Raw genomic sequence first — 23,948 nt, 5'->3', positions numbered from 1 at the left:
ATCTGTATACGGTACTATGAAGCATGAATGTTTCTAGAAATGCCATGCCTGCTTCTGAGTGTGAGAAGAAATGCTCACCATCGGAACTAACCATTTCTTTTCCGCCGCCAGGCCTGATGAGAGACGTGGTCAGACCATTTCGGAGCCTCGCTGTCTGTTGTCGCTAGACCACGCTATCCACGAATATGCATCCTCCCGCGCGACACATGCGCGCGCCTTCATATTCTGAACGGTTGGTCTGTAGATGTCGTCGCGATAGTCAAAGTCAGGCAAGACAGGGGGGGGGGGGGGCTGGGGAAAGAGCTGAGGACGCAGAAAGATCGGGTGCAGGGGTGTTCAATGCAAGCGTCATTGCGCGTGGGAACTCCGGCAAGAGCTAAGTTTCGTTTCATCGCATCGTGATCAGCCGGCCGAACACCTGCCGCCATCTTTCCGTGCCCGTCGCGCCTTTCTTTCCCTTCCTCTTGCCATCTACCCGCACCAAAAACTTATCTCAAAGTTCTGAAAGATCCTTCCTGCGCAAGCCCCGAAAACCCTGCGCTTGCATTATCTTTTGCTGCCCTTGCTACCGGCAGCCACGTGTCGATCAGTGCTTGCTCCAGAGCTGAACTTCCTCTCCAGAGGGACTCCACCCGACTCTCATCGAATCCTCAGAAACCAGAGGCCAAGATGCCGCCAGGTCAGCCGCTGTACGTTTTGTTTCTCCGCTTGTCTCACTGAGCTCTGCTTTCTTTCGCTCCCAGCCTACACACCGCATTCACCCCTACACACACATCTCTCGTACGGCGCACACACACTGCTGCTGCTGTTGCTGCTGCTGGCCAAGACCGCTCCGTGCTAGAATCCGTTCCATCCCTCAGCTGCAGGAGTTGCAGCACTAGTAAGCGCATTGGTCCAGAGCCCAGCCCAGTGGTGGTCCTGCGGACGCAGATGTACCTTGCCGTACCAAATGTAGCCTTCGCAGACTTGAGACGTTGTGCTCCCCCCAAACCTGGGGCGGGGTGTCGGTCGTAGAGACGAGGTATGAGTTCGGCTTGCTGGAAGCATGTGCGAATTATTGTTCTCTTTCCCCAAATCGTCATCCGTGGCTTGCGTATGAAATCCCCCATCATTGCCCGCCGTCATTCCAGGATAGCGAGCTGCTACCAGCCTCCCCGATTCTTCCTGCCGCATCTTTATATGCTACTGTAGCATTGCAACCTGCGCGCTCGCGTGACAGACGTCGCTTTGTTCAAGAAATCCACAAACCTCACATATTTGTCGTTCACCCTTGTATCTCTTCAACCATGTCCCGACGACCACCGTCGCTAGAATCAATAGGCTCTCGCGCCTCTGTGGGCTCTCCCATTGACCCGAGGTTTAGGAAGAAGGTTGCCGTCGTCGGCAGTGGATCCGCAGGTATCGCGGCACTTTGGGCGCTCAACCGAAGCTACCATGACGTTTATATGTATGAGGCTTCATCAAGGCTGGGTGGGCACACAAACACAGTGACTTGGAAGAACGGGAAATACGAGACCAGCGTCGACACGGGCTTCATCGTCCTCAATACGGCCACATATCGTAGGTCTTCTAAATCAGCCACCATGGGCGCCGGACTTACATAGGATTCAGCAAACTTCATCAACTTCTTGAAGAGAGTCAAAGTGGACACGGTACCGACCGAGATGACATTTGGCGTCACTCGAGACCACGGTTTGTTTGAATGGGCCGGGAAAAGTCTGGATTCCGTCTTTGCTCAAAGAAAAAATATCTTCTCGCCGCGAATGTGGAGGATGATCTTTGATATCATTCGTTTCAACCAGTTTGCACTAGACCTGTTGATGGCAGACGATGAGAAAGATACTGCCACGATGAACGGTTACAGCAAAGGAGCCAAGAAGGAAGAAACGATTGGCGAGTACCTCGAAAGAGAAGGCTACTCGGATGCCTTCAGGGACGACTACCTGATTCCTATGACTGCCGCCGTATGGAGCACAAGTCCGGACAAGTGCACACTGAACTTCCCAGCTGTCACCTTGGTTCGCTTCATGTAAGTGTCAACGTGCGCGAGCGAGGGATTAATATTGACTGTGAATAGGTGGAATCATCATCTCTTGTCAACAGTTGCGACAAGACCGGAGTGGCTTACCTTGAAGAAGTGCAGTAAATCGTATATTGATGCTGTCATGAGCGGATTCCCGTCAAATCACCTTTTCCTCAACACACAGGTCACGCAAGTCACCAGTGAGGATGACGGCAGAGTACGAGTCCACACTCAGAACGGCAAGTCCGACGTTTACGACCATGTTATCTTGGCGACGCATGGAGATCAGGCCTTGAGAATTATTGAGGGATCAGCGACGCCTGAGGAGAAGGAGATACTTTCCGCGTTCCAAACGTCGGAGAACTCAGTCGTCCTCCACTCCGACATCTCGCACATGCCAGCGTCTGAGAAGGCATGGTCCAGTTGGAATTACCTAACCCTCTCGTCACCTTCAACCGGCAAGCAAAACATTGACCAGGTTTCTTTGACCTACAACATGAATATCATCCAGCACATTCCCCGCGAGACGTTCGGCGACGTTCTTGTCACGATGAATCCCTTGCACCAGCCGAACCCAGACACGATTCAGGGTTCGTTCACCTACCGCCACCCTCTCTACACACCTGCCGCTATCCGAGCACAAAAGCTTCTTCCGCGCATCCAGAACAAGCGGGGCATCAGTTACGCCGGGGCCTGGACAAAATATGGCTTCCACGAGGACGGGTTCAGCAGTGGACTACATGCCGCACAAGACCACCTCTACGCTAAACTCCCATTCCAATTTGTCGACTCTACGTATAGCCGCGGAAGGAAGCCATCTCTGGGACTTGCCGATTTGCTGGTGCGACTTATCATCCTCTTTATTCAAGTATTCGTTATCAGAGTGCTGGAGCGAGCGGCGGGCGCAGCTGAGACTACAATTTACGGGCGAAGAAATGGGTGGAGGAGGTCATTGAAGAGTGGCAAGGCTGCTTGAAGCGGCGTTATTGTAGTAGACCTGGGTTTGCTCTGTATGACTTGACAAAAACTCATTGTACAAAATCAACGAAAGCATCTAATGCTTTGGCAAAAACCGTAAACTCTCGCATTCGATGATTGTCATGGACATTGAAATTTCTCAGGGCATCTGGCTGTGCCATCCTTGTTGAACAAGGCTCTTCAGTGGGACTGCTATCCCAGCGCAAAGACCCCCATAACCCCATAACCCAGCCCGAGCGAATTGAGGTCCGGGTGCGGAACAACCACCCCGCCCGCGCCGGCCTCTCGGCGACCGTCCGATGCCAACCAAGCTAGAGCTAGTCGGTCCCAAACCCCGACGAAATGCGAAATGACATGACATCGACGATCGAGCCGGCGATACGCTCCGGCAACAATCTCCCTCTCCCTCAACCTCACCTTCGCCGTTCGCGATCATGAACGCCCTCCCTCGCCTCCCGTGGCGCGTGTCCTCGCAGTCGACACAAAAATGGAGCTGCTATTTCTGCCAGCACGCCGCCCGCCCTGCGCCGCGCAGCCTGCGGACGCCCCCCAGCCGCCGAGCGGCATCGACAACGCCGTCCTCTCCGAAGCAACAGAGCGGTCCCAGCTTCGGCGGTGCGCCATCAATGGAGCAGATACACGCGCATTATAGAAAGAAGAATGCTACGACAGCGTAAGCGAGAACGAATAGGCCGCCGCGAGGCAGCCAAGGACTCCAGAGGGAGAACGTTCTGCTAAAGCGTTCTGCGACCAGGTACTACACACTCAGCGTCATTCTCGGGACAGTCGCCCTGTCATACGGCTCTGTCCCTCTCTACAAGATGGTGCGCCTTTCTCCTTCCCAATATTTGGCGATGCCCTACAAAAACTACTTTGAATACTAATTCATCTTGTTTCTCAGATCTGCCAAACAACAGGCTGGGGCGGCCAACCCGTCCGAGCCCACGGCCCGGACGTGGACTACAGCGAAGACGGCCTCGCCTCACGCCTGGTCCCCGTGACCACGGCCCGGCGCATCCGCGTCACCTTCAACTCGTCTGTCTCGGACGTGCTGCCCTGGAAGTTCACCCCGCAGCAGCGCGAGGTGCGCGTGCTCCCCGGCGAGACGGCGCTGGCGTTCTACACGGCGACGAACAACTCAGACCAGGACATTATCGGGGTCGCGACCTACAGCGTCACGCCCGGTCAGGTGGCGCCGTATTTCAGCAAGATTCAATGCTTCTGCTTCGAGGAACAGCGTTTGAATGCGGGCGAGACGGTCGATATGCCGGTATTCTTTTATTTGGATCCGGATATTGTTAATGATGTTAATATGCGCGGCATTGAGACGGTTACATTGAATTATACGTTTTTCAGTAGGTTTTTTCACCCTCCTTTTCTCTGCGAATGATTGCAGATGAGGAGCCAATGATTGGGTTGCTGACGGTGCGATACAGAGGCCAAGTACGACGACAACGGCAAGTTCAAGGCGCCTGCGCCGTTTGCGAGCAACTAAAAGGAGTAGCCGATGCCACGAAACGCCGACGAGATGCTCGGCATACCACATTCCCCACTCCGACATTTTCCACCTTGAATTCTACTTGTACAAAAGAAACCTACTAGACCGTATTGCTTGGGTTCACTCAAGCTCAGGTCGTGTTCAACTACTGCTGGACACCCCATTGGGGGAGAGCATATTACCAGGCGTTGAAAAGAGCCATCGCATTTCCAGAGGTATGGCCAAGGCGGCATGTAAATGTACCATGTTTTTTCTGAACATACGCTTCCTTCTTGGTCATGAAGATGTACACAACTCAATCCACCTACCTAAGTGAGCGAGGTATTCAGGGCACCTTCGCTCACTGAGTAACAAACAAGATTCACATGTAAAATCCAGACAGACATGTAAGACTTATATCAGGCGTGGAAATAAAAGCGGCTTCGATTTTACCTCTTCAGGTACTACCTCGTTACAAATCCAGACTTTTCTGTACTGCCCCTAGCTATTCATAAGGTTTTCATTAAATTCGTGCTGTCCACAAAGGGACAATTGGAGCTGATAGGCAGCAAAAGGATACATCTAAGGTACCTATGGTTGTCCGTTCAGAAGTTCACCTTATCTTATCAGTAATTCCACTCGTGGTCTCGGCCGATCGGGTCCCCGGTCCGGCCTTTGAAATTTTCTTCTCCGGGACAATCCCAGGCTGAAAGCTTGGACCACCAAGCCACTTTTGCAGCCTAGACCTAAGTCACGTGCCTCTTTCCAAATTTGCAGCCCACAGCAGCCAAACCACCCCAACGCAGCGAAACTTTTTTCCCGCCCTATGGATTTGGAACTTTTCGACTTTCTTTGCGACGCCCAACCTCACCGATCCCTTTCCAACCAAACGACGTTCGTACTAACGCCCTAGCCAAGATGACCAAGGTTAACCAGAGTGAGTGCTTCTCTCTATGGTAAATGGTAGCAATTGGGAAGATATGCTGACTTTGCCCGAAACAAAAGACATCTCCTCCTCCCGCCGCAAGTCGCGCGCGGCTCACTTCGGTGCCCCCTCCAGCACCCGTCGTGTCATCATGAGCGCCCCTCTCTCCAAGGAGCTCCGCGAGAAGTACAACGTACGTCCTGAAATACTCATAACCGCATCGAATGAAGAAACGTTTCAGCAATCTAACACTCCACAAAAGGTCCGCTCCATCCCCGTCCGCAAGGACGACGAGGTCACCATCGTCCGTGGCGCCAACAAGGGCCGCGAGGGCAAGGTCACCTCCGTCTACCGCCTCAAGTACGTCATTCACGTCGAGCGCGTCACCCGCGAGAAGACCTCGGGCCAGTCCGTTCCCCTGGGCATCCACCCTTCCAACGTCGTCATCAACAAGCTCAAGCTCGACAAGGACCGTGAGTCCATCCTTGAGCGCACCAAGATCGGCCGCGAGCTCCGCGTCAAGAGCAAGGCCACCGCCTAAATACCTCTCTCCATTTGGTCTCAATTGTCAATCATGACCCCTCCTACTCAAGTGACGGGGGCTTCCATCTTATCGAGATTCTAGCCGTCATTCATGAGAGTTGGAGTTGAAAAACACGACCAATCCAAAAGCGGCAGTTCAAGGGAACGGTAACAGTTGAAACAAACCGGGCGACGGGGGACAAAACGACGAACGATATCCACTCCTTCGACGGCGGTTTTTACCTTTACGAAAGGACCATGGACGCGTTTTGGCAATGGCAAAAGTTTCTTTTTTTTGCCTGGGAAGGGAAAAAAGAGCACGAGGGAAACAGGGCTGCAAAGGGCAAAAAAAGTTCTAGAAAATGAAACCCGAGAAATTTCGTTTTCTCAATGGCCACCTCACGTCTTCCAACCGTGAGATGCTCCATGGGAGGTCCTCCCGAAGCCATCACTCCCCCTCCGTTCTGCGGAGGTGGTGCTGTCTCTTGCTACGTTGTCCGTGATCATGCTAACCGACTTCTGTTGTTCCTTTCCAGCTGTCCTCCCAAGAACAAGGTTGTATCAAATGAAATTGGAGCCTTCTCAAACGGTAAGTTTCTACGTAGCTGTAAACAATTCCCGCTAGGATATCTCCGCGTCAACCACTAAGTCCATGGTTTTCGAGGTATACGACTGGCGAAGAGTAACCCCCTAGGAGAGGCTTTTCCAATTGGAATCACCACCTCTCCTACTTGCCCGAAGATTTTCACTGAGCTTTGTCTATGAGGCTGGAGATTTGATGGTGAGATACATGATTTTCTTACCGTTGGGTTTGGTGGGATTACCCCTTCTCAGGTAGCAGTCAGTAACAAAATAAGAATCTTTCGTCACCACTCGTTATTCCAATACGTTCGTCACATTTCATTATCACCTCATGCTGAGCAAATTCGTCTGTGTAAACTGGGATCATTAATGTTAACATAACCTAAGTATTTCATTCCTTCTTCATGCCACCAATCTTCCACCTTCCTTTAAAGAGCAAACTACCAAGGACGAGATGCACGATGTGTGTACCGAGAACGACCCTCTCACAGCATAACGGCGACGGCTCCGGGATATTCGAAATCAATGCCGTGATATTGGAAGCCGCCGTAGCACTGCGTCTCTCGAAATAATCCGTACAGGTGTTTAGAACGCGTTTTCGTAGTCATAACAGAGTAAGTGAATGCCAATGGCGTTGCGGTTGAGATGTTTCACTTGATTTGCTGGAATCTTCGGTCATTTTCATTCGCCTCATTTGGCAGCCGGAAGGACGTTACTTACAATGAAACGGCTGGGAGGCTGGTTCTCAACGCGACCATCAGTTGGTGCGACAAGCAAGCCCTGGCTGGCATCCAATTTGCCGTTGTCGTTCAGCTTGGACGACGACAGGCGGGTGGACTGGTTTGCAGCGTTGGCAATGGCGGGTGACAAGGAGGCCGCGGCGTTGCCGGTGGCATATTGAGGAAGATAGCCTTGGGCATTCTCCGAAGTGACAGCTCCAGGAAGGGCAGTCGCCGCCGCAGTGACTCTCTCCGACCAAGTACGAACACTGCCATGAGTTAGTAGGATGCATCAGATTTAATGAATTTGCGACTTGCCACGAGTTGAAGTAGGCTCTCTCGGAATCGGTCTCAATGACGTTGTCGGACGAACCCGTACTGTCCTTCGATTGGTCAAGGCCTTGGCTGTTGAAGTGGGCAACAGGGCGTGACTTATTGCGACGCTTCATGGGCGAAGTGACATTGTCCGACTTGGTGTCTCTCTTCAGATCCATCACTTGTTTCTCTTTTCTTGCCTCCGTCATCTTCTCGAATGGATCCTCACAGTAGGGCTCCAAGGGAGCGAAAGGATCAATACCCGCCGACTTCAGCGAGAAGCCATAGTCTTCTTCGGGCCGTCCGGTCGGCAATTTGGAGGTGACCATGCGAGGCTTCTCGGGCGACGGCGGGTAGAAGTTCTTGCCGTCGAATTTGGGAAAGTTGGCACGCAGGTGCTCAGGGGCATCGCTCCAGAACAGATGCTTGGCCATCTCCTCGTCCTGGTTGAGAGGACGATGGTAGATGTAGTCCTTGATATCAGGACTAGGGTCCATACCAAAAGGCACCTCGCCTCTGAGGTACGGTAGACCCAAGCCAGGGTTTTCGCGGCAGAATTTAGAGAACTGCTCCATACGAAGAGCGGGTGTGGGCGGGGCGCCGAAGGTGAGACGATGAGCCTCTTCAGAATTAGCCGGAATGACTCCAAAGAAGACTTTGCCGCGGATATCCTTCTCTCCCTTGGATACTGCCGAGACTGGAGGAGTGTCCTCACTAGGACGGCGAATGTCGGAACGAGGCTGGAAGACCGGCGCCAAAGCAGCAGACACAGGGAGGCCGGAAGACTGCTTGCGAATGTGAGTCGAGTCGAACTCCTTGCTTTGATGCTGTCCCGCAGGGTCGAATGGAACAGGCGAAACGGTCGCGAATGTGTTGGAGTTGATGAAAGGGGCAAATGCTGCCGAAGTATTTACAGCAAGTTTGAGTCTGTCCCTCTTGCGATGCCGGCTGTTCCTGGGCTCCTCAGTTGCATTTGAATGGACGCCATGGACTGGCTCGTTCTTGATCTCGGCATCTCCCGACGAGACAGAGATGAACGTCTTTCGAGACTCGGCGGCCGGCTTTGACTCTTTCATGGTCTTGGCCTCGTTCACCTCCTTTGAATCGCTGCGCTGAGGAAGGGTATTGTCCTCGAGTGCAAGCTCGCCCTTGAGCTTGATCTCAAAGTGCTTAATGTCGGAACGAAGCTGACGAGCGTACTCTTCCATATGCTTCTCGTCGATCTGATGGCGATTGTAAGCCAACTGAGCCTCTGCTTTCTTGAGGCTGGATCGCAGGCCAGCAAGCTGGTTCTTGGTGATGATGCTGGGGCGAATGGATGAAACTGGGCAAGCTTCGGTTTGCGCCACATTCGGCGTGAAGGGTCTGACGCCTGCCGTAGGCATGGGCTGAGGAGTGTGCTGATACATCATCGGCTGGCCCACTGGACCGAAGGCCATGGGCATCATTGGTGTACCGGGGAATTGCATGCCCATGGACATCATTGGATGAGGTGGGAGGAACCATTGTCCACCAAATGGATGCATGGGCATAGGACCACTGTTAGGAATGACACCATCATTCTGGTCATTCTTGTCATCCACGTTGCCGACAGGAATCGCACCGCTGTTCAGGGGGGCAAACTGTGCTTGTGCCGGGGCCTGAGCAATGCCGAAAGGAGGCATCGCGAATCCACCATAGGGAACCATGGGACTTGGACCCGGTGCAATCATGGAGAATCCAGAATGCATAGAAGGATGCACAGGGCCCATCAGCGGAGGTCCTGGCATGAACGGGCCATTGAAGGCTTGTCCCAAGGAAGGCTGTACGCCATTGATCTCCCCAGCGGTTCTCTCTCTGCTGCTCTTTCCGGTAGGGGAAGAGTGAGAGGCATCAATGGTATTGGGAACGATTCTACCTCCTGCAGTGACGCGGACGTGGGTAGGAGATCGAACGGCTTCGTAGAATTGCTCGAAACCCTTACGCTTCTGGTCGGGGAGGACAGGTCGCTGGGCAGGTGCCTCGGGCTGGAGTTCGGGCTCGGCATCTTGTCCATCAAGCTGTCGGCCAGCATATCCATCAAGCTGACTGACGTCTGCCTTGACGTGACGAAGGGTACGGACAGGGTGGCCATGGAGCGGAGCAGTGGCTTGAGATGCTTGAAGCTTAGTCGGTGCTTGACGCTCGGAGTCGCCAGAGGACTTTCTGATTTCCATGTTGGCACGAGAGATCAGAGGGACTCTTCGCTGGGGAATGAATTGTTTGTTACGAAGGATACCCGCTGTAAAGAATTGATTCAGTACTGTAATTGCGTGAAAAACTGGGAAAGGGGGCGGCGTACTCAAAACAGGATTCTCCTGGGCATTGTCAAGCAACGTCTGCTCGAGCGAGCATTGCAGCTTTGTGCCACGAATAGCCAAGAGCTGACTGATGCTGTAATGTTTCGATTCCATCGGAATGATCTCAACGAGCATATCGAGGAGATTGGGGGCTAGGAACGTGTGCGGTCGGTCACTATAAGGTAGACACAGAGTTAGCCGGATGCCGATTGAACGTAGCAGATGATGTAGTCAAATCGTTGAGAAAGTGTTCGATTATTGGCAGCGGCCTAGAAAAACCGACACAGAACTCCAAAAGTTGTGTCAATCGTTCTTCAAGAAGACTGTGAACAACATTCGAGGAGTTTGACCAGCAGTGACCGGACAGTCCAAATTGGCCTCAAGCTCACCCCTCCGGGTGATGAATGACTTGTAAAAGGAAAATAGTCCAGATATAGGACCGGTAACAGAGATGTGAGCGGAAACGCTTACCAGAGTCAACAGGGCCAAGAAGCAGGGCAGCAAATTTGGTGAAGATTGGTGAGGGATGGATGGTATGCAATACAAGAATTTGCCGGGCGATCTCGATAAGCCCAAACTGGCAGAATGAATTCTGCACAAGCGTTGGCGCTGGAGAAGAATCGGTAGAGTTCCAAAAGTCGGACACCAAAGCAAAGTGAAGCTGGGTTGGCGATGGAGGGCTTGAAGTGTGTGAAGTGTGGGTTATGATGGAGGGAGGATTAAGGATCGACCCGGGGTGATGTTGTGGGGAGAGCGACGAGAAGTAAAGTGATGTGCGGGATAGAAAGCAGGGCCTTGGCTTGGTGAATCAATTTTTTTTAGAAGGCATGGAGGGAATGTAGTTGGGCAAGTTCGAGGCAGTGGTCTAAAACCGATGGGAAGGAAGGAAGGAAGGCTGTCGGGTGGGCAGGTGAAGTGCAGGAAGGTGCAGAATCTCATGACCCTTCACCGACTACATAACCTTCCAGAAGGAGATAGAGGAAGGACCTCCAGTGGGGATGATATTTTCAGTGAGAGAACTACAAAATTCAGCGCTGAGAAACCTCACGCATCTCTTGCTTGGAATGGGGAACTGTGACTTCATTAATTACCTTAGTCGCCTGTACTCAACGACGAGCTGATTTCCGCATGGCTGAATGACGCCTGCCGAGGTTTTCGAGGAACAACATCACTATTTTTAACATGAGCACTATAGGGAGGGATAAATTAACACAATAGAGGCCACTAGAAGTGTAGAATCAGCCTGTAAGTAGGAGCTTCTACATGGAATTAGAAAATGTAGGCCCGCATGTCCTATGACACGGTGAAATTCAGACGATGTCTCGAAGGTGAATCCTCCTCTCTTCTCACCATCAAGGCGGCAATTATAACTCAAAGAATATCTTTGTTACTTTTCTCATTTTGTTAGACAATCAAAAATGATATATGCGGAAGGACCCGATAATATGTTTAGATCCTTTTTCACCATGCTCACCTCAAAATGGCCTTACAGGATTTTCTGGGCTTGTAAGTGGGACTTGCTTTATTGCGATATAGTAGGCACGCTGAGTGCAAATAAAGACGAAAGGACATTTTCGGCAGTATAAATTGACAGTGAAAGAACACCTCTGAGTTTGGCTGCCATGCAGAGCAGAGAGTTGCAGAGGAGAAGAAGCTGTAACTGCCTTGGGATGACATTGTTGCGCCACAGTAGTGACCATCTCCATTGTTGTAGGCGAGCATAGGCCAGGTACCTTTTGTGTTTCTCTCCTCTACCACCTTCCCAAATCATTTGATCCATTAGCCCCAAACATCTTTCCCTTGTAAATCCTGCGCAAAAGAAACTGTTGTCCAGATTCACAATCTCTGCTATTGACGCTTTCCAACATTGGCCAGTCTTCTCAGCGTGGCAGAAGAAGCCAAGCTTTGGCATTTCCAAAGCCCAGTCCTGCCAAATCTCCAATCCCAGGAAACGATTCAAATGCGAAAAACTTTCGCTGACATTCTATAGGTCTGTTGACAGATTTTCCCTTCTGAGGCATCCGAAAAGAGCTTTTTGGGGTGCTGTAAAGAGCTTGATGCTTGCCGGCAAAGCTGCTGATGCGAACGCAGCATGTCAAGCATCCAATGACCTCTCTGCGAAGGAGAGAAAACCTTGCGGACCGGTTGTTTCTCGACCTGGAACTCCAATACAAATTTGGGAGACTGTATGAAGCGCGGAGTCATGAAGGCCCCGATCAGAGCCCTTTTGGTTCCTATCCATGCATTGCTGCTCATACTCCTCGTCGACCAACCAGCTGCTGTCGTCTACCAGAATACTGAGATACAAGCTGGGTCTCAGATGGCCAAAGGCACCTGAACGTGCTTCCTGGATATCCAAACTTTGGATGTCGTTCCAGATTCAGGATCGTCGCCGGTCATCTGGGTTATCGGGGACAGGCACCGGAGGGTCAGGTTGAGGCTTGGGGTGCGGCTTGTTGTTCTCTTCCACAAGAGAAAACCTCCAAGTTGATTGCATCCTAATTTTCGATTCGTTGAATACGCCGGTAATGTCTCCTCACTGAGGTTTCCCGTTCGAAATGTTCTGTAATCAGACTGCTAACGTTTGTTGAATCGAATGCGGCTGACCAAATGAGATAAACCAAAGCGAGAGCTGGAAATGGATTGTCGAAAATTCAGAGAGAAAAGGTCTGGACAATCAGAGAGACAGATTCGAAAGCACTCGAGAAAATGGACGGACGGCCGACAATTTACATCTTTTTAAAAGCTTCCTCTGGGGCCTGCCTCGCCTTGCTATACCACCCCGCCCCACCCTCATGAACCCAAGACGCTCGAGCGGCGGAAGGGATCGGGTGCGGAGCACACAAGGTCCTTCGAGGACGTCCCAGGTGACTCAAAGACAGGGGAAAAAAGAGTACCTTCTCTTGGTTTTTCTATAGGAGTGTTTGCCGAGAGAGGAGCACGTGGCTCTCAGCAATAAAACCCCCTGGATAGTTTGATCAACGGGGAGGAAGAACGAGCAGACACGTAGTGACGGGCGGCGGCAACGGGCGCCTCTTGGGAAGCCCCTCAGCATTCTGCCGGTATGACAGGCCCGTCCTGAAGTCTACCGACGGTGCACAGGCTCTCCTCTGTCACACTTTCTTTTTATGATATACAAGGGAAATATCACGGAAAACCATGGGTAGGTGCAGGGATATAAACCCTGTCTGGTCCGTCCAGCTGACGACGATGACAAAACACGAGACCAAACATTGGAAGACGACGGAACACACGACGTGGAGGACAGTCCAGGTGGCATGTCGGCGTGAGTGTTGCCGCATAATGAGGCTGCGTACGCGCTCTCTCCGTGGTCCTCTTATCGCCAGCAAAAAGCACCTGCTACAGACCGTTGGCAAATTCCCGCTGAATAAAGGCATCGAGGCCATACGTCCCGGCCTAGCTGTCAAGGTTGGCTGGGTTCGTTCGGTGGGCGGCAGATCGACTTGTGCGGGGTTCTCGCACATTGGGCTTCGACAGGGAAGGTCTCCAAGAACGGAGGGCAGTTCCGGAAATTGGTCAGGATGGTACGGCTTTGGCAGGTTGTTTCCCGCAACGCAGAACGTTCTTGATCGCCATTGCTACCCCTCGACTGGAGCTTGTCACCAAGCTTTTGCGTCCTGAAACGACAGGGTCGTGAAAATGGCGACAGGGATCCTAGCTGGGACTGAGCGGCCCGTGGAAAGGATGACAACGGCCTCAACGGAAAGACGTGGGCTCACTCAGCTTAAGGTCCTTGGGAGGAAAATTAGAATCGGGGCCACCCTTTGTTCGAGACTCGTCTGGGATTGTGTTGAGCAAAGCGATGGGTGGAGTATCGCATGTTCCTTGTTGCAGTAAGGACTTGAACCGATGCGGCGGGTCTTGCATCCGGAAGTTGGTCCGAGAGCCACAACCCACGGCCCCGTTCCGGTAGCTGGACCCGGCCACAGGCCGCCCGTGTGCGTCCCAGGCCTCCCGAACATGGCTGTCACGTCTCGCCTCCATCACTGTGCATTTTCAGGAATGTGCAATTTCCGATTGCAGCCTCTAGTCCGATCACAACATCTACCTTGTGGCGCAAAGGGAGCTCCTTTTCCGCATGATATCAGCCAATTTGAAGAGAAACGAGCAGCAGTCTGATGATTGTGGTTGATCAACATCGAGTGGCCGTGCTGTGGAAGCATGCGAGCGCGGGATGTCAGGACGGCCCGAGCGGCGGATCTTTGCGACGATCCCATGTGTTTGGCGTTGAACCCCTGAGATGTGCCTCTTGTTGTTCAAGGAGATCGTCCACAAAGTCGCAGCCGAAGAGCTTCTGAATAAATGTTCTTGCCACCATCACCCGAGAAGTCGAGGAAGATCGCGGCGTCGGGACCAGAATCGAGAAAGCCACCGTGGTTTAGGCCAAGACCTTAATAAGCAGCTGAGCTCCCTCCATCGCCGAAATGCCGCCCCCCACTCTCTCCCCAACCCCAAACCCAACTTTCCGACTGACACGACCATCGACCAGATGACAATGGACACTTGAGGATTCCAGCCCACCTTGTGGATGGGAGACCAGAAATCGCCAAGACTGAGAAACTAAACTAAACAAACGGACATGCGGGAGTGACATCAACGATCAGACAACGTCAAATAAAACCCAGCTCGTTACCAGCCTTGCCAACAAAGATGTTGGAGCCGACTCTCAGCGCGACTCGGTCCGGCGTTCCTAAGACATTTTGAGGACAGCATATGTTGCGGGAACAGACATGAACCAGTGCTGCTTTCTGGTTGTACGGCGAAAGGAACGCCGCATTGTACACACCCCGACTCATCCGGCAGCGATGCCTACGCTCAGCCTCGGTCATCGGGCGAAAGCACCGAGGAACAAGGAGGAGAACAAAAGGGGCTGGGCCGGCTGTGGCAAACCGGGACGAAAAAGCCCCCAAACCCCCACACTGGAACCCTTTCAAAGGTGTTTAATGCTTGGACTTGTTCCACACCAAAAAAGTCGTCGACTGTTTGCCAAAAGAGGGGCAGAGTCGCACAAATGAGGGGTACTCGGGACACCCTCAACCTTGCCATGCAGAGTTGAGAAGGGGATAGACGAACGATGAACCCCCAAACCACCAAGCCACTTCGTACCGCCCCTGTATCATGACTTGCAGCTAGACTAGCCACGGACTAGCCGAGCCATGTATTTCGTTCTCGTCCTGCACCGTCAGGGGCTCAGGAGGGGCCCGTCTTTGACCGGATTCGTCGCCGGGCCTCCAGCCATTGGCCAGGCGGTGGGAAAGCCTCTCTTTTACCGCAACAACCGGACGGGCGCGGGGGACGGCCTGCAGTGTCTGGACGGGATTTCACAAGTGTTACCTATGAAAAATGCACTTGCTGAATTGGCTTCTCACATCATCCATCCATTGCCCCGCAATCTTTGCTTGCAGAAGCGCTGCGGAACGACGGTCCCCCGCAATTGGAATGCACCAAAGGAAACACATGTGAGGTGGGCGACAATTTGAGCGATCCAGAGACAATTGAGCGCCCCTGACTGGCTGCGGCGGCCAGACAACTGCCCGTGAAACCTTGGACAATCTTGGACAACCTAGGACATGCGTGGAACAGCTCGGCACATGTTGATGTCAGATGGTTTACCCCTCCTCTCGTACAAGAGGTGAGGGTATTCCATATGGTCACTTCGGCCTGAACTCTGGTCTTAATCCTCTCCAACCTCCTCGCCACCTGAAACTCGACTTTCATCAACAGCTGGTGTGAACCATACCTCCCAAACACCGAACCTTTCTTTTGGCTTGTAATACTAAACGTCAACTCTAAGCAACAACCCTTCTTCATTTCCTGTTCTATTTCCACAATTCGGACCCTACACACCACGTTGGTCCAACTCCTCCGGCTTTCAACATGTGACAGCAAGCTGACCCAATGTAAAGGAACGAGTTCAACCGCACTCTGTCCGATAGCTAGACGAGACGACGACGACGAGTACACCCGCGACATCACCAGCCTCGACCCGAATTCTCACAATGGCACCACTCACGCCCCATTGGACCCAGCCGTCCCACCCGGATGTCCAGGATGTCGTCAAGGCGAGCGAGACCGAGTTCCTCACCAAGAGCTTCTCCAAGGTCTCTCTTCCGCCCTTTGCCGTTTACGCAAAAATGGCCTTCCCGCCATGCGACCTGGCCGACGAGCCTACATATGCCACCGTCCAGTGCGGCAAGGCCAAACACCTGAACCTCAACAGTGACCTGCTGTACATCAATCACTCATGCGAACCGTCTCTTGTCAGTCCTGCCGCTAAAAGCACAAACGCTCACTCCCCCAGAACCTACCTACCCCCGGGTCGGGGACCGGGACATCCTGGGACACGTGGGATTGACAGGTGCTATTTATAGATTTTTGACACGGGCAACTTTAATGTCCTGGCTGGGCCGAAAGGACTTCAGCCTGGCGACGAACTGACTGTGAGTTGCCACATTGTTCCCATTGAACCCGGGGCAACTGGGGCAACGAGTAATGCCCTTGTATTTCCCCTGGAAGAAGATGGGAAGAAGATGAGAAGGCACACTGATGACGTATTTTTTTGCAAACAGTTCTTTTACCCCTCCACGGAATGGCACATGGCCCAACCCTTTGACTGCTTCTGCGGCACCTCCTCGTGCCGCGGCAAGATCGGCGGCGCACGCGACATGTCCCGCGCTCAGCTCGAGGGCCTCTGGCTCAACGGCCACATCCGCGAGCTCCTGGAGGAGCGCGACTCGGGGGCTCGCTCTGAGAATGACGACCCCACGGCCCAGGCGCTGAGAGATGCCCTCAAGGCCGCCGAGCGCGTCGTCGAGGCTGCTCGCTCCGCCCTGAGGAGCTACACCGAGGCCACTGGCAACGGAGCCCAGCAACAGCAGCAGCAGCATCAGCATCAGCAGACGGCCAAGAACGGCGTCAACGGCACAAAGGCCGGTCGCAATGGCGCCAGTGCCAGGGAGTTGGGAGGCGAGATGGGCGGCGACACGCGCGCCGCTTGAGGGATCGGGCCCTTTTGTCTCCTTTGCATCCACCCATCCATGCCTGTCTGAAATAAGTCGGTGATGGGAGGCGGCTGCTCTGGTCTTGGCCCGCAACGTGTGGGAGGGGCAACTCAACTTGTCTTCTTCGTACTCTCTTTTATGCGTTTTTTTTTGGGTTGTTTCTCCTACTTTTTCCTACGCGATATTCAACATCTCGCTTTTCTTCTAACTGCAACTACAAGGTTCGATTGAAACCGGAGGACGAGAGGAGATGGCTGAGTTGAGCACCGTAGAAAATAGAAAGGGGACAGAAAAAGAAGTACGAGGATCATGATAGAGGACGTGGTAGAATAACGTAGCTATGATAAACCACCGCTCCCATAGCATCTGTATCACCGCATCTGTATCACCGCAAGTGTCACGACTATGTCGAAGGAGATGTCTTCTCTCTGTTTTACGGCTTTGTGAAAATTGCTTTGATTCTGGACTCTACACGGGAACGATCATAATCTCTTGAAGAACACAAAACTCCAGATGTCCATACCAAACCCGTACAGCCGGTGAAAAAAAAAAGTACACAACGATACAGTCATACATAGTGTCACACGTCACACGCCGATTCCTACGACGTCTATACCACACTACTCCGAGTAGTAGTTCCTTCGTCCAGAAACACCACTTTTGTTTTGTGTTTCCGTTCCCCCCCTTAGTTTCTATTAAAGTCACTTGCTTAATCCTTTTTTTCCTTGTCCAACCAGCGGCCGCCCCAACTCGTACGGCGTCCCATCTCGGTACCGACGCCGCCGACGTACTGGCTCTCGTTGTCCTCCCACTCCTTGCGCTCGACGATGCGGCGGGCCAGGAAGGCCCGCGCAAACTTCCACGACTCGGTGTCGGCCAGATTCCACGCTTCGACGGCCCCGCGAACGGCGAGCTCGCCTGCGTCCTTAGTCTTGCCCATGTCGCGGGCCCTCTTGAGCAGAGGGGCCTCCTTCTCGAGCTCTTCGGTGGTAGGGATTGGTCCGTCGGCGGGATCGTGCTTGGGCTGCGGGCGGCGCTCCGGGCCGGGCACGGGGGTCTGCGAGGTGCCGTCAGTGGCATTGTGGGGGATGGCAAAGCCGAAGTGCCAGTCTAGGTCCTTGGGGAGCTCCTTTTCGGCGGTGAGCCAGAGGGAGTGGGCGGTCGCAAACTCGCCGGCGACGGCCTCCTTGAATTTGAGGACGCGCGGGGCGCTGCCGATGCCGACGCCGAGGAGCTCGGTGGTTACGGCGGTGAGCCAGGCGTCACGCTCAGATTTGCGGCGGAGCCAGGGGATTTCAATCGAGTCCTGGAGGTTAGAGAGGAGGGCGGTGGTGTATGGGTGCGGCACAGTGCCGATGGTGTACAGGGTTGAGGTATTACGGTAGCGCGGCGGCGTCGAGACATGCATAAGTTGCGCGGGAACGCAGGGCTTGCACTTGGGGTTGTTGGGCGGGCAGGAGGAGGGCATGGGGGAGTCGGGGCACATGGAGAGGTCGCCGGCGAGGTCCCAGGCATTCTTGATCATGTGCGTCATGTGCTGGGGCAGGGGCTTGAGAACAGCGATGCCGTCCGAGAAGACGTTTTGCCAGATCGTGTGCAGGTGGCCGTTGATGAGGTTCTTGAGGGCCTTAAGGCCGCCGGCGCGGTCAGCGGCGATGGCCTCACCGACCTTGGGGTACTTGTCTTGGATGACTTTCACGTCGTAGTAGGCGATGGCCTTTGGGTAGCTGTCAATCTTGAATGTATCCTCGGTGGCTGCAGTGACGAAGTCCTTGGCCTCCTTGAGCTTGGAGCCGGCCATGGTGGCCTTGATGGCGTTGGTCACCTCCTTCTCGCCGCCAGCGAACAGACCGTTATCCAAATTGTTCCAGCGAGTGAGCTCTGGGTACTCGCCACGGCGAAGGTAGGAGAGAAGGGGGTCCTCGTGGGAGCCCATGGGGAGAGTGGTGTGGTAGGCGAGCAGGCCACCTCGCATGTTATCCCAGGCCAGCCAGCGCATCAGGTCGGTTTTCAGGTCCGCGTCCATCTCCTTGCGCTGGAGCTCATCGTAGAGCGGGTTCTTCATGGCCTCAGCGGCGCTAAGGATGATGGGCTTGAAGCCGCGAGCCCACCATGCGCGGCGCCAGAGGAGAAGCAGCTCGCTCTCGGCATCCTTGCTGGCGGCGTCCTTTTTGATCGTGGTGTCGTAGTAGCAATAGATGGCCGGGCGAGGCTTGAGGGGTGGCAGCAGGGAGCGCTCCTCGTCGAGGGTCAATGAGGAAGAGAAGGGCACCGACAGCCACTTCCAATCGGCCCACCAGGAGGACTCGCCGTACGTGTCATTCTGTTGACGCGGGGGCGGATGTGAGGGGGACTTGAAGGGGTTCAGTCGGCTCGAGGCGCCGAAGGGGTTCTTCAAGGCCGAGGGGATCGAGAACTTGTGGTCGGTGTATTTTGATAGGCTAGGGCCGGCAGGGATGCCGGTCGGGAGTGTGAAGATGAGAGAGAAGACGGCGAAGATGGAGATGCTGACGAGGAGGAAGGAGATGCGTCTCGTTCCGAAGCGGGGGAGCGGGCGCCCGAATATCATTTGTTGCTTCGGCATGATGGGCAAGCGAGGCGTGGCCGACAAGACGATTTCGGGGATTCGGAGCCTTGGAGGGGTTGTTGGCCGAGTGGGATAGATCGATTGAGGCTATCGTGGGTCGATCGAGTCGAGTCGATTCGCGGTGGTCGAGCTCAAGGGTAGGGCATGTGGACAGGAAGCTCCAAGACCAAGCCAAGCCGATGAGCAGACACCTGGCTGGATAAATGAGGGAAAGAAGTCAAATTGAAGCTGTGATAGGGAAAGACAGCCGAAAATGCGATTGGAGAAGGGAAATTGGCCCTAAGCGAAAGCAGAAAAGTTAAGCTGTCAAAAAAGGCCAGGGAGCCGCCCGGGTGAGAGGCGAAGGTGAAGGCACGCGACGATCGTGGTTGGAGGTTCGTCGTCGACTCAATGATCCTCCATCCCTTTTTTCTCTCTCAATCTCTCTTGGGACTGGGAGCTGACGAAGACACGGTCGATACGGTCGGCACACGGCATGAGGTACAGCAAGGGGGAAGGTAGCAGGAGCAGCATGGCAGGCGTCAGCCAACCAACATGCTGTGCAAAATGACATCCGTCATCCCACCCTCCGATCCCCCTGGAAATTCTAAACGCGTACCTACCTTACTATGTACTTACCTTAACTTTGCGAGAAGCAGGGATCCTAATGGGGCCGATAAGATGAGGCGCTGGTAGCTGATAAGGTGAGGTGCCTTAGCGTTCGTGGCTGGAGCTTGTGGCGGGGCCAAAGTGCGAAGTACCTACCTTACCTCCCTTGAGCTTCTCAATTCGTCCATCTGCCTCCAACACCTTATTCAGGCCATCGCGATGTTCCAACTACTTGATTTCAAGGCTGTCATTCCTTTGAAAACGGGTTTCTTTTCAAGTGGATACTACAGTCTTCCTTGGGTGACTCAAAATTGTGCGAACCGTGTACGGACTCTTCGTGCCTCGACTGGAAGAAGCTCTTGGCGGCGCACTCGTATTACTGTAGCCCAGCGGCACAGGGTGCCTATTCTCATCCCGCATCGCGTCCTTCAACCACTCAGTTAGCCTAGCAAGCGTTGGGCTTCATTACATCGTACTCTCCAGCACCCTTGTTCTAGAGCATACATTCCAGGAATGATACCTTAATTAGGCCTAGTCCAGGCAGTCTCGAGATGATTTGCGAAGCCCCAAAGTCCCCAATACAAACGGCACTGCAATCGTTGGCCGAATTTCATTTCATGAGGCGTGTGCTCCCTTCGACAAGTGTCGTTCGTTGCTCTCCCCGTTATCGCGGCCCCTCATTATGTTTTATCTACGTCAACTTTGGCTCAGCCAAGCGCTTTTGGGACTACCATCTTTCCCAATACTCACCGTACGAGCTGACTACTTCACCGAACCACCAAGCTTTGAGCTCGACTGAAGCGGTGCCCATGTGACTGTTCCGGACCTCAACAGGACGTGTGTACTGGGCCAAAAGGTTCAGATCACATGGGAAGACCCGACCGTACCATATATCTCTCTGAGCCTGGTGCAGTGGGGACAGGATGCCGGCGTCGCTGTGGCGTCTTTCATGAATAAGTATATGCGGATTCCGAGATGCTGCACCATGGCCCCGCCTACTGACGTGTCTCCCAAGCCAATGATAGAAATAATGGGTACCACACGTGGTATATCGGAGGGAATGACGGCGTCACGTAAGAGACTTCAACCCCAAACCCGAACTTCGCCCTCAGGATCGTCGACCCAACCGGGAATTACACCCAGGCCAATTCGCCTGCGGGTTTCATCGGTCATGGGCTGCAAAGCCGCGGATTCGTCATCAAAGCAAACGCGACGTCCGGGTCGGCGGGCTCGTCTAACCTCTCGACCAGCGCCGTGGCTGGAGTTGCCGTAGGGTGCGCAGCGGCCGTGGCACTAGGAGCGGCTGCTCTATGTTTCTGGGTCCTTCGAAAGCGCGCCCGGCCGGCATTCAACACGAACAATTAGACTCGCCATCCCACGCCGACGCTTCATCCCGTTGTGCATCAGGGAATGCGCCACGATTCGGCATACACCAGCCCCAACTCGTCCGGCGACCACATGTTTGTGGTGCCGCCGGCTCGTGGGAATCAACTGTCACACCATACCAATAACGTCAGTCCAGTTAGTAGACGGCAGACTCCTCCGCCATCGTACCCGTTGCCGGTGAACGAAAATCAGAGTCCAATGATGGAGCTGTCTGGTGCCCAAGAGCCTCAGGAGGTGCCGTCGACGAACCCAAACTACCCGCCAGAACTCGCGGGATCCCAAAGATACTGATTGAATGAGGAGTAACATGGGAATGCTTTGTGTGATAGTCGAAACCCGAAACTTCATCTCCAAGGGGCTTCAGCAGCACGATTTTTCGCGAGAGGAGCCACGTGGATCCGGGGGCAAGTAGCATCTCAAGAGAGACTCGTCGTTGATGTGAATACCTCAAAGCAAAATGATGTAGTAATTATCGGTGTTTACACCACTTCTGACCGTGGATCCCAACGTGCGCATATCCTGGTTTCGAGTCAGCGCGTTCAGGATACGCTAGATATACTCTTGTTTCGCGTGTAAACATGCCCGAGCTGCTGGAACGATCATGAGGCACACCCGATAAAAGACTATAGACGCTATTCATTTTCATTGAGGTATCCGTCTTTTGTGAGGGGCCCAAAAGTACAGTTGACTCAACCGCCCTGCCTACCAATTCCACTGCTAGTACATATATCTTGAGAGTTGCACATCGCGGCCCCTTGGTCCAGACTCTACTCCAACCGAGGGAGCCCGAGTAACTGAAACATTTCAGAAAGTGCAGAGAAATATTAAAGAAATCATTCCTCAGAATATTACTGGCGGTAGAAATAGTATTTCCAAGTAAAGAAGACGAAATCATGAAGGATGATCTGAAAGTTGAGTGAGTCTAAACCAGAAAACCAGCTTCTAACTCTATCTCCACTCATCTGCACTCTGTTTCGCCTCTGACCAGACCCATATTTGTTAGCGCAACTGTAGCCCGCCTCCGAATACGCTGGAAGTCCATGACTCTGCAATTCGACCTCACCTCAACTTTCACAGCACAAAAAAAGCGTACATCGTGTTACTCACTCACCTCTCTCAACCCTCACTCTTCACTGCCACAACTCCGGTAAACCCTGCAATGACCGACGCCCAACCCGAAATGAAGATCGATCCCTCGAGAGCAAAGGCTCTCGTCTCGCAGCTGCAGTCCGTCCAGGAACGCGTCACCGCCGTCGCTGCGGGGCGCAATGTGAGTCGTCCGTCCCTGTTAATATTTCCCCGAAAAGCCGTGCAAGAACGACCGCGGGCGTTCCAGTACTTTCGTGGATAGTTGAGAAGAGGATTTTGTATAAGATAGAAGCTGATGAAATGATGGAAGGTCCGGTTGGTGGCAGTCTCGAAGCTGAAGCCCGCCAACGACATCCTGGCGCTGCACCAGCAGGCTACGCCACCGCAGGTGCATTTCGGCGAAAACTACGCGCAGGAGCTGGGTCAAAAGGCGGAGATTCTGCCTAAGAGCATTCAGTGGCACTTTATCGGCGGTTTGCAATCAAGTAAGTGTTTCCTCAAAGATTCGGTGTCCGCTTCTTCTATTCCTCCACTTAGTTCCACACGTAGCAACTATTCCTGGCGAGGAAGTTGGCTAGTGCCTCTACGTAGGCATACACTAAGACAACTAACATACTTCCGACAGCACACGCAAAGAAGCTGGCCAAGATTCCAAACCTCTTCTGCGTCTCCAGCGTAGACACCCTGAAAAAGGTACAGCTCCTCAACGCCTCGCGCGCGGAACTCATCTCCTCCTCGGCGGGTGATAGCAGCCCCGTGGAGCCGCTGGGTGTGCACGTGCAGGTCAACACCTCGGGCGAGGAGTCAAAGTCAGGCGCCGAGCCGGGCCCAGAGACGGTCGCGCTCTGCCGCGCCGTCGAGGAGGAGTCCCCCGCGCTGAAGCTCCTGGGGCTGATGACCATTGGCGCCATCGCGCGGAGCAAGGCCACGACACCCGAGAACGAGAACGAGGACTTTGTGTGCCTCAAGGAGCAGCGGGATTTGGTTGTCAAGGAACTGGGGCTGCAGAGGGAGCTGGAGCTGAGCATGGGTATGAGCGAAGACTTTGAGGGTGCAGTGAAGCTGGGGAGCGGGGAGGTCAGGGTGGGAAGCACGATTTTCGGGGAGAGAGGGCCGAAGAGCGAGGCAAAGATTTTGGTCTAGCAAATTCGGTTTAATGGATTTTTGATGGATGATGGAGACGGTTGATAGACACTGACTTTGGTGAAGCAAGGTGAGTTCTGGGTCATGAATGACATGATCTACGATGAGTTCGCATGTACTGATGATGGTTCCATATATACATAGACCAAGCCTCTGGTGTTGTTTCAATCATTCATCTACTTCTTCCAACTCTACGACGACTCTGTTGATAGCACCGCCAGCCATTGTGGAAACGGTCCCGCTCTCTTGCCCCCTACGCTGAGCACATAACTCC

The 23,948-nt window shown here is 53.6% G+C and overlaps 8 protein-coding genes across 8 annotated transcripts; 5 read left to right on the top strand and 3 right to left on the bottom strand.

Annotated features, from left to right (window-relative positions):
• Positions 1-1,286: 1,286 nt before the first annotated feature.
• CORC01_07659 (amine oxidase) lies at positions 1,287-2,999 on the top strand (the record flags this gene model as incomplete). Its single annotated transcript, XM_022619294.1, has 3 exons — positions 1,287-1,560; positions 1,612-2,029; positions 2,078-2,999. 3 exons carry the CDS (start codon positions 1,287-1,289, stop codon positions 2,997-2,999), a joined length of 1,614 nt encoding a protein of 537 aa, XP_022474206.1.
• Positions 3,000-3,435: 436 nt separating this feature from the next.
• On the top strand, positions 3,436-4,496 carry CORC01_07658 (cytochrome c oxidase assembly protein CtaG/Cox11; the record flags this gene model as incomplete). Its single annotated transcript, XM_022619293.1, has 4 exons — positions 3,436-3,674; positions 3,756-3,825; positions 3,903-4,356; positions 4,438-4,496. 4 exons carry the CDS (start codon positions 3,436-3,438, stop codon positions 4,494-4,496), a joined length of 822 nt encoding a protein of 273 aa, XP_022474205.1.
• A 900-nt stretch (positions 4,497-5,396) lies between these two features.
• CORC01_07657 (ribosomal protein L24) lies at positions 5,397-5,944 on the top strand (the record flags this gene model as incomplete). The annotated part of the gene is made up of 3 exons (XM_022619292.1): positions 5,397-5,415; positions 5,484-5,596; positions 5,666-5,944. 3 exons carry the CDS (start codon positions 5,397-5,399, stop codon positions 5,942-5,944), a joined length of 411 nt encoding a protein of 136 aa, XP_022474204.1.
• Positions 5,945-6,898: 954 nt separating this feature from the next.
• Positions 6,899-9,994, bottom strand: CORC01_07656 (uncharacterized protein; the record flags this gene model as incomplete). The annotated part of the gene is made up of 4 exons (XM_022619291.1): positions 6,899-7,069; positions 7,228-7,476; positions 7,541-9,801; positions 9,862-9,994. The coding sequence occupies 4 exons, from the start codon at positions 9,992-9,994 to the stop codon at positions 6,899-6,901; spliced, it is 2,814 nt and encodes a 937-aa protein (XP_022474203.1).
• Positions 9,995-13,276: 3,282 nt separating this feature from the next.
• On the bottom strand, positions 13,277-13,456 carry CORC01_07655 (uncharacterized protein; the record flags this gene model as incomplete). Its single annotated transcript, XM_022619290.1, has 2 exons — positions 13,277-13,397; positions 13,434-13,456. The coding sequence occupies 2 exons, from the start codon at positions 13,454-13,456 to the stop codon at positions 13,277-13,279; spliced, it is 144 nt and encodes a 47-aa protein (XP_022474202.1).
• Positions 13,457-15,879: 2,423 nt separating this feature from the next.
• On the top strand, positions 15,880-16,878 carry CORC01_07654 (uncharacterized protein; the record flags this gene model as incomplete). The annotated part of the gene is made up of 3 exons (XM_022619289.1): positions 15,880-16,140; positions 16,252-16,320; positions 16,450-16,878. The coding sequence occupies 3 exons, from the start codon at positions 15,880-15,882 to the stop codon at positions 16,876-16,878; spliced, it is 759 nt and encodes a 252-aa protein (XP_022474201.1).
• Positions 16,879-17,590: 712 nt separating this feature from the next.
• CORC01_07653 (uncharacterized protein) lies at positions 17,591-19,465 on the bottom strand (the record flags this gene model as incomplete). Its single annotated transcript, XM_022619288.1, has 1 exon — positions 17,591-19,465. One exon carries the CDS (start codon positions 19,463-19,465, stop codon positions 17,591-17,593), a length of 1,875 nt encoding a protein of 624 aa, XP_022474200.1.
• A 2,870-nt stretch (positions 19,466-22,335) lies between these two features.
• CORC01_07652 (YggS family pyridoxal phosphate enzyme) lies at positions 22,336-23,674 on the top strand (the record flags this gene model as incomplete). Its single annotated transcript, XM_022619287.1, has 4 exons — positions 22,336-22,358; positions 22,457-22,712; positions 22,842-23,016; positions 23,157-23,674. 4 exons carry the CDS (start codon positions 22,336-22,338, stop codon positions 23,672-23,674), a joined length of 972 nt encoding a protein of 323 aa, XP_022474199.1.
• Between the last annotated feature and the right edge of the window lie 274 nt (positions 23,675-23,948).

This window comes from Colletotrichum orchidophilum (genome assembly GCF_001831195.1).
Source record: "Colletotrichum orchidophilum strain IMI 309357 chromosome Unknown Scaffold_62.1, whole genome shotgun sequence".
NCBI classification, from domain to species: domain Eukaryota; kingdom Fungi; phylum Ascomycota; class Sordariomycetes; order Glomerellales; family Glomerellaceae; genus Colletotrichum; species Colletotrichum orchidophilum.
The sequence above is the reverse complement of the archived record's forward strand: the minus strand, read 5'-3'. Positions and strand labels throughout refer to the sequence as shown.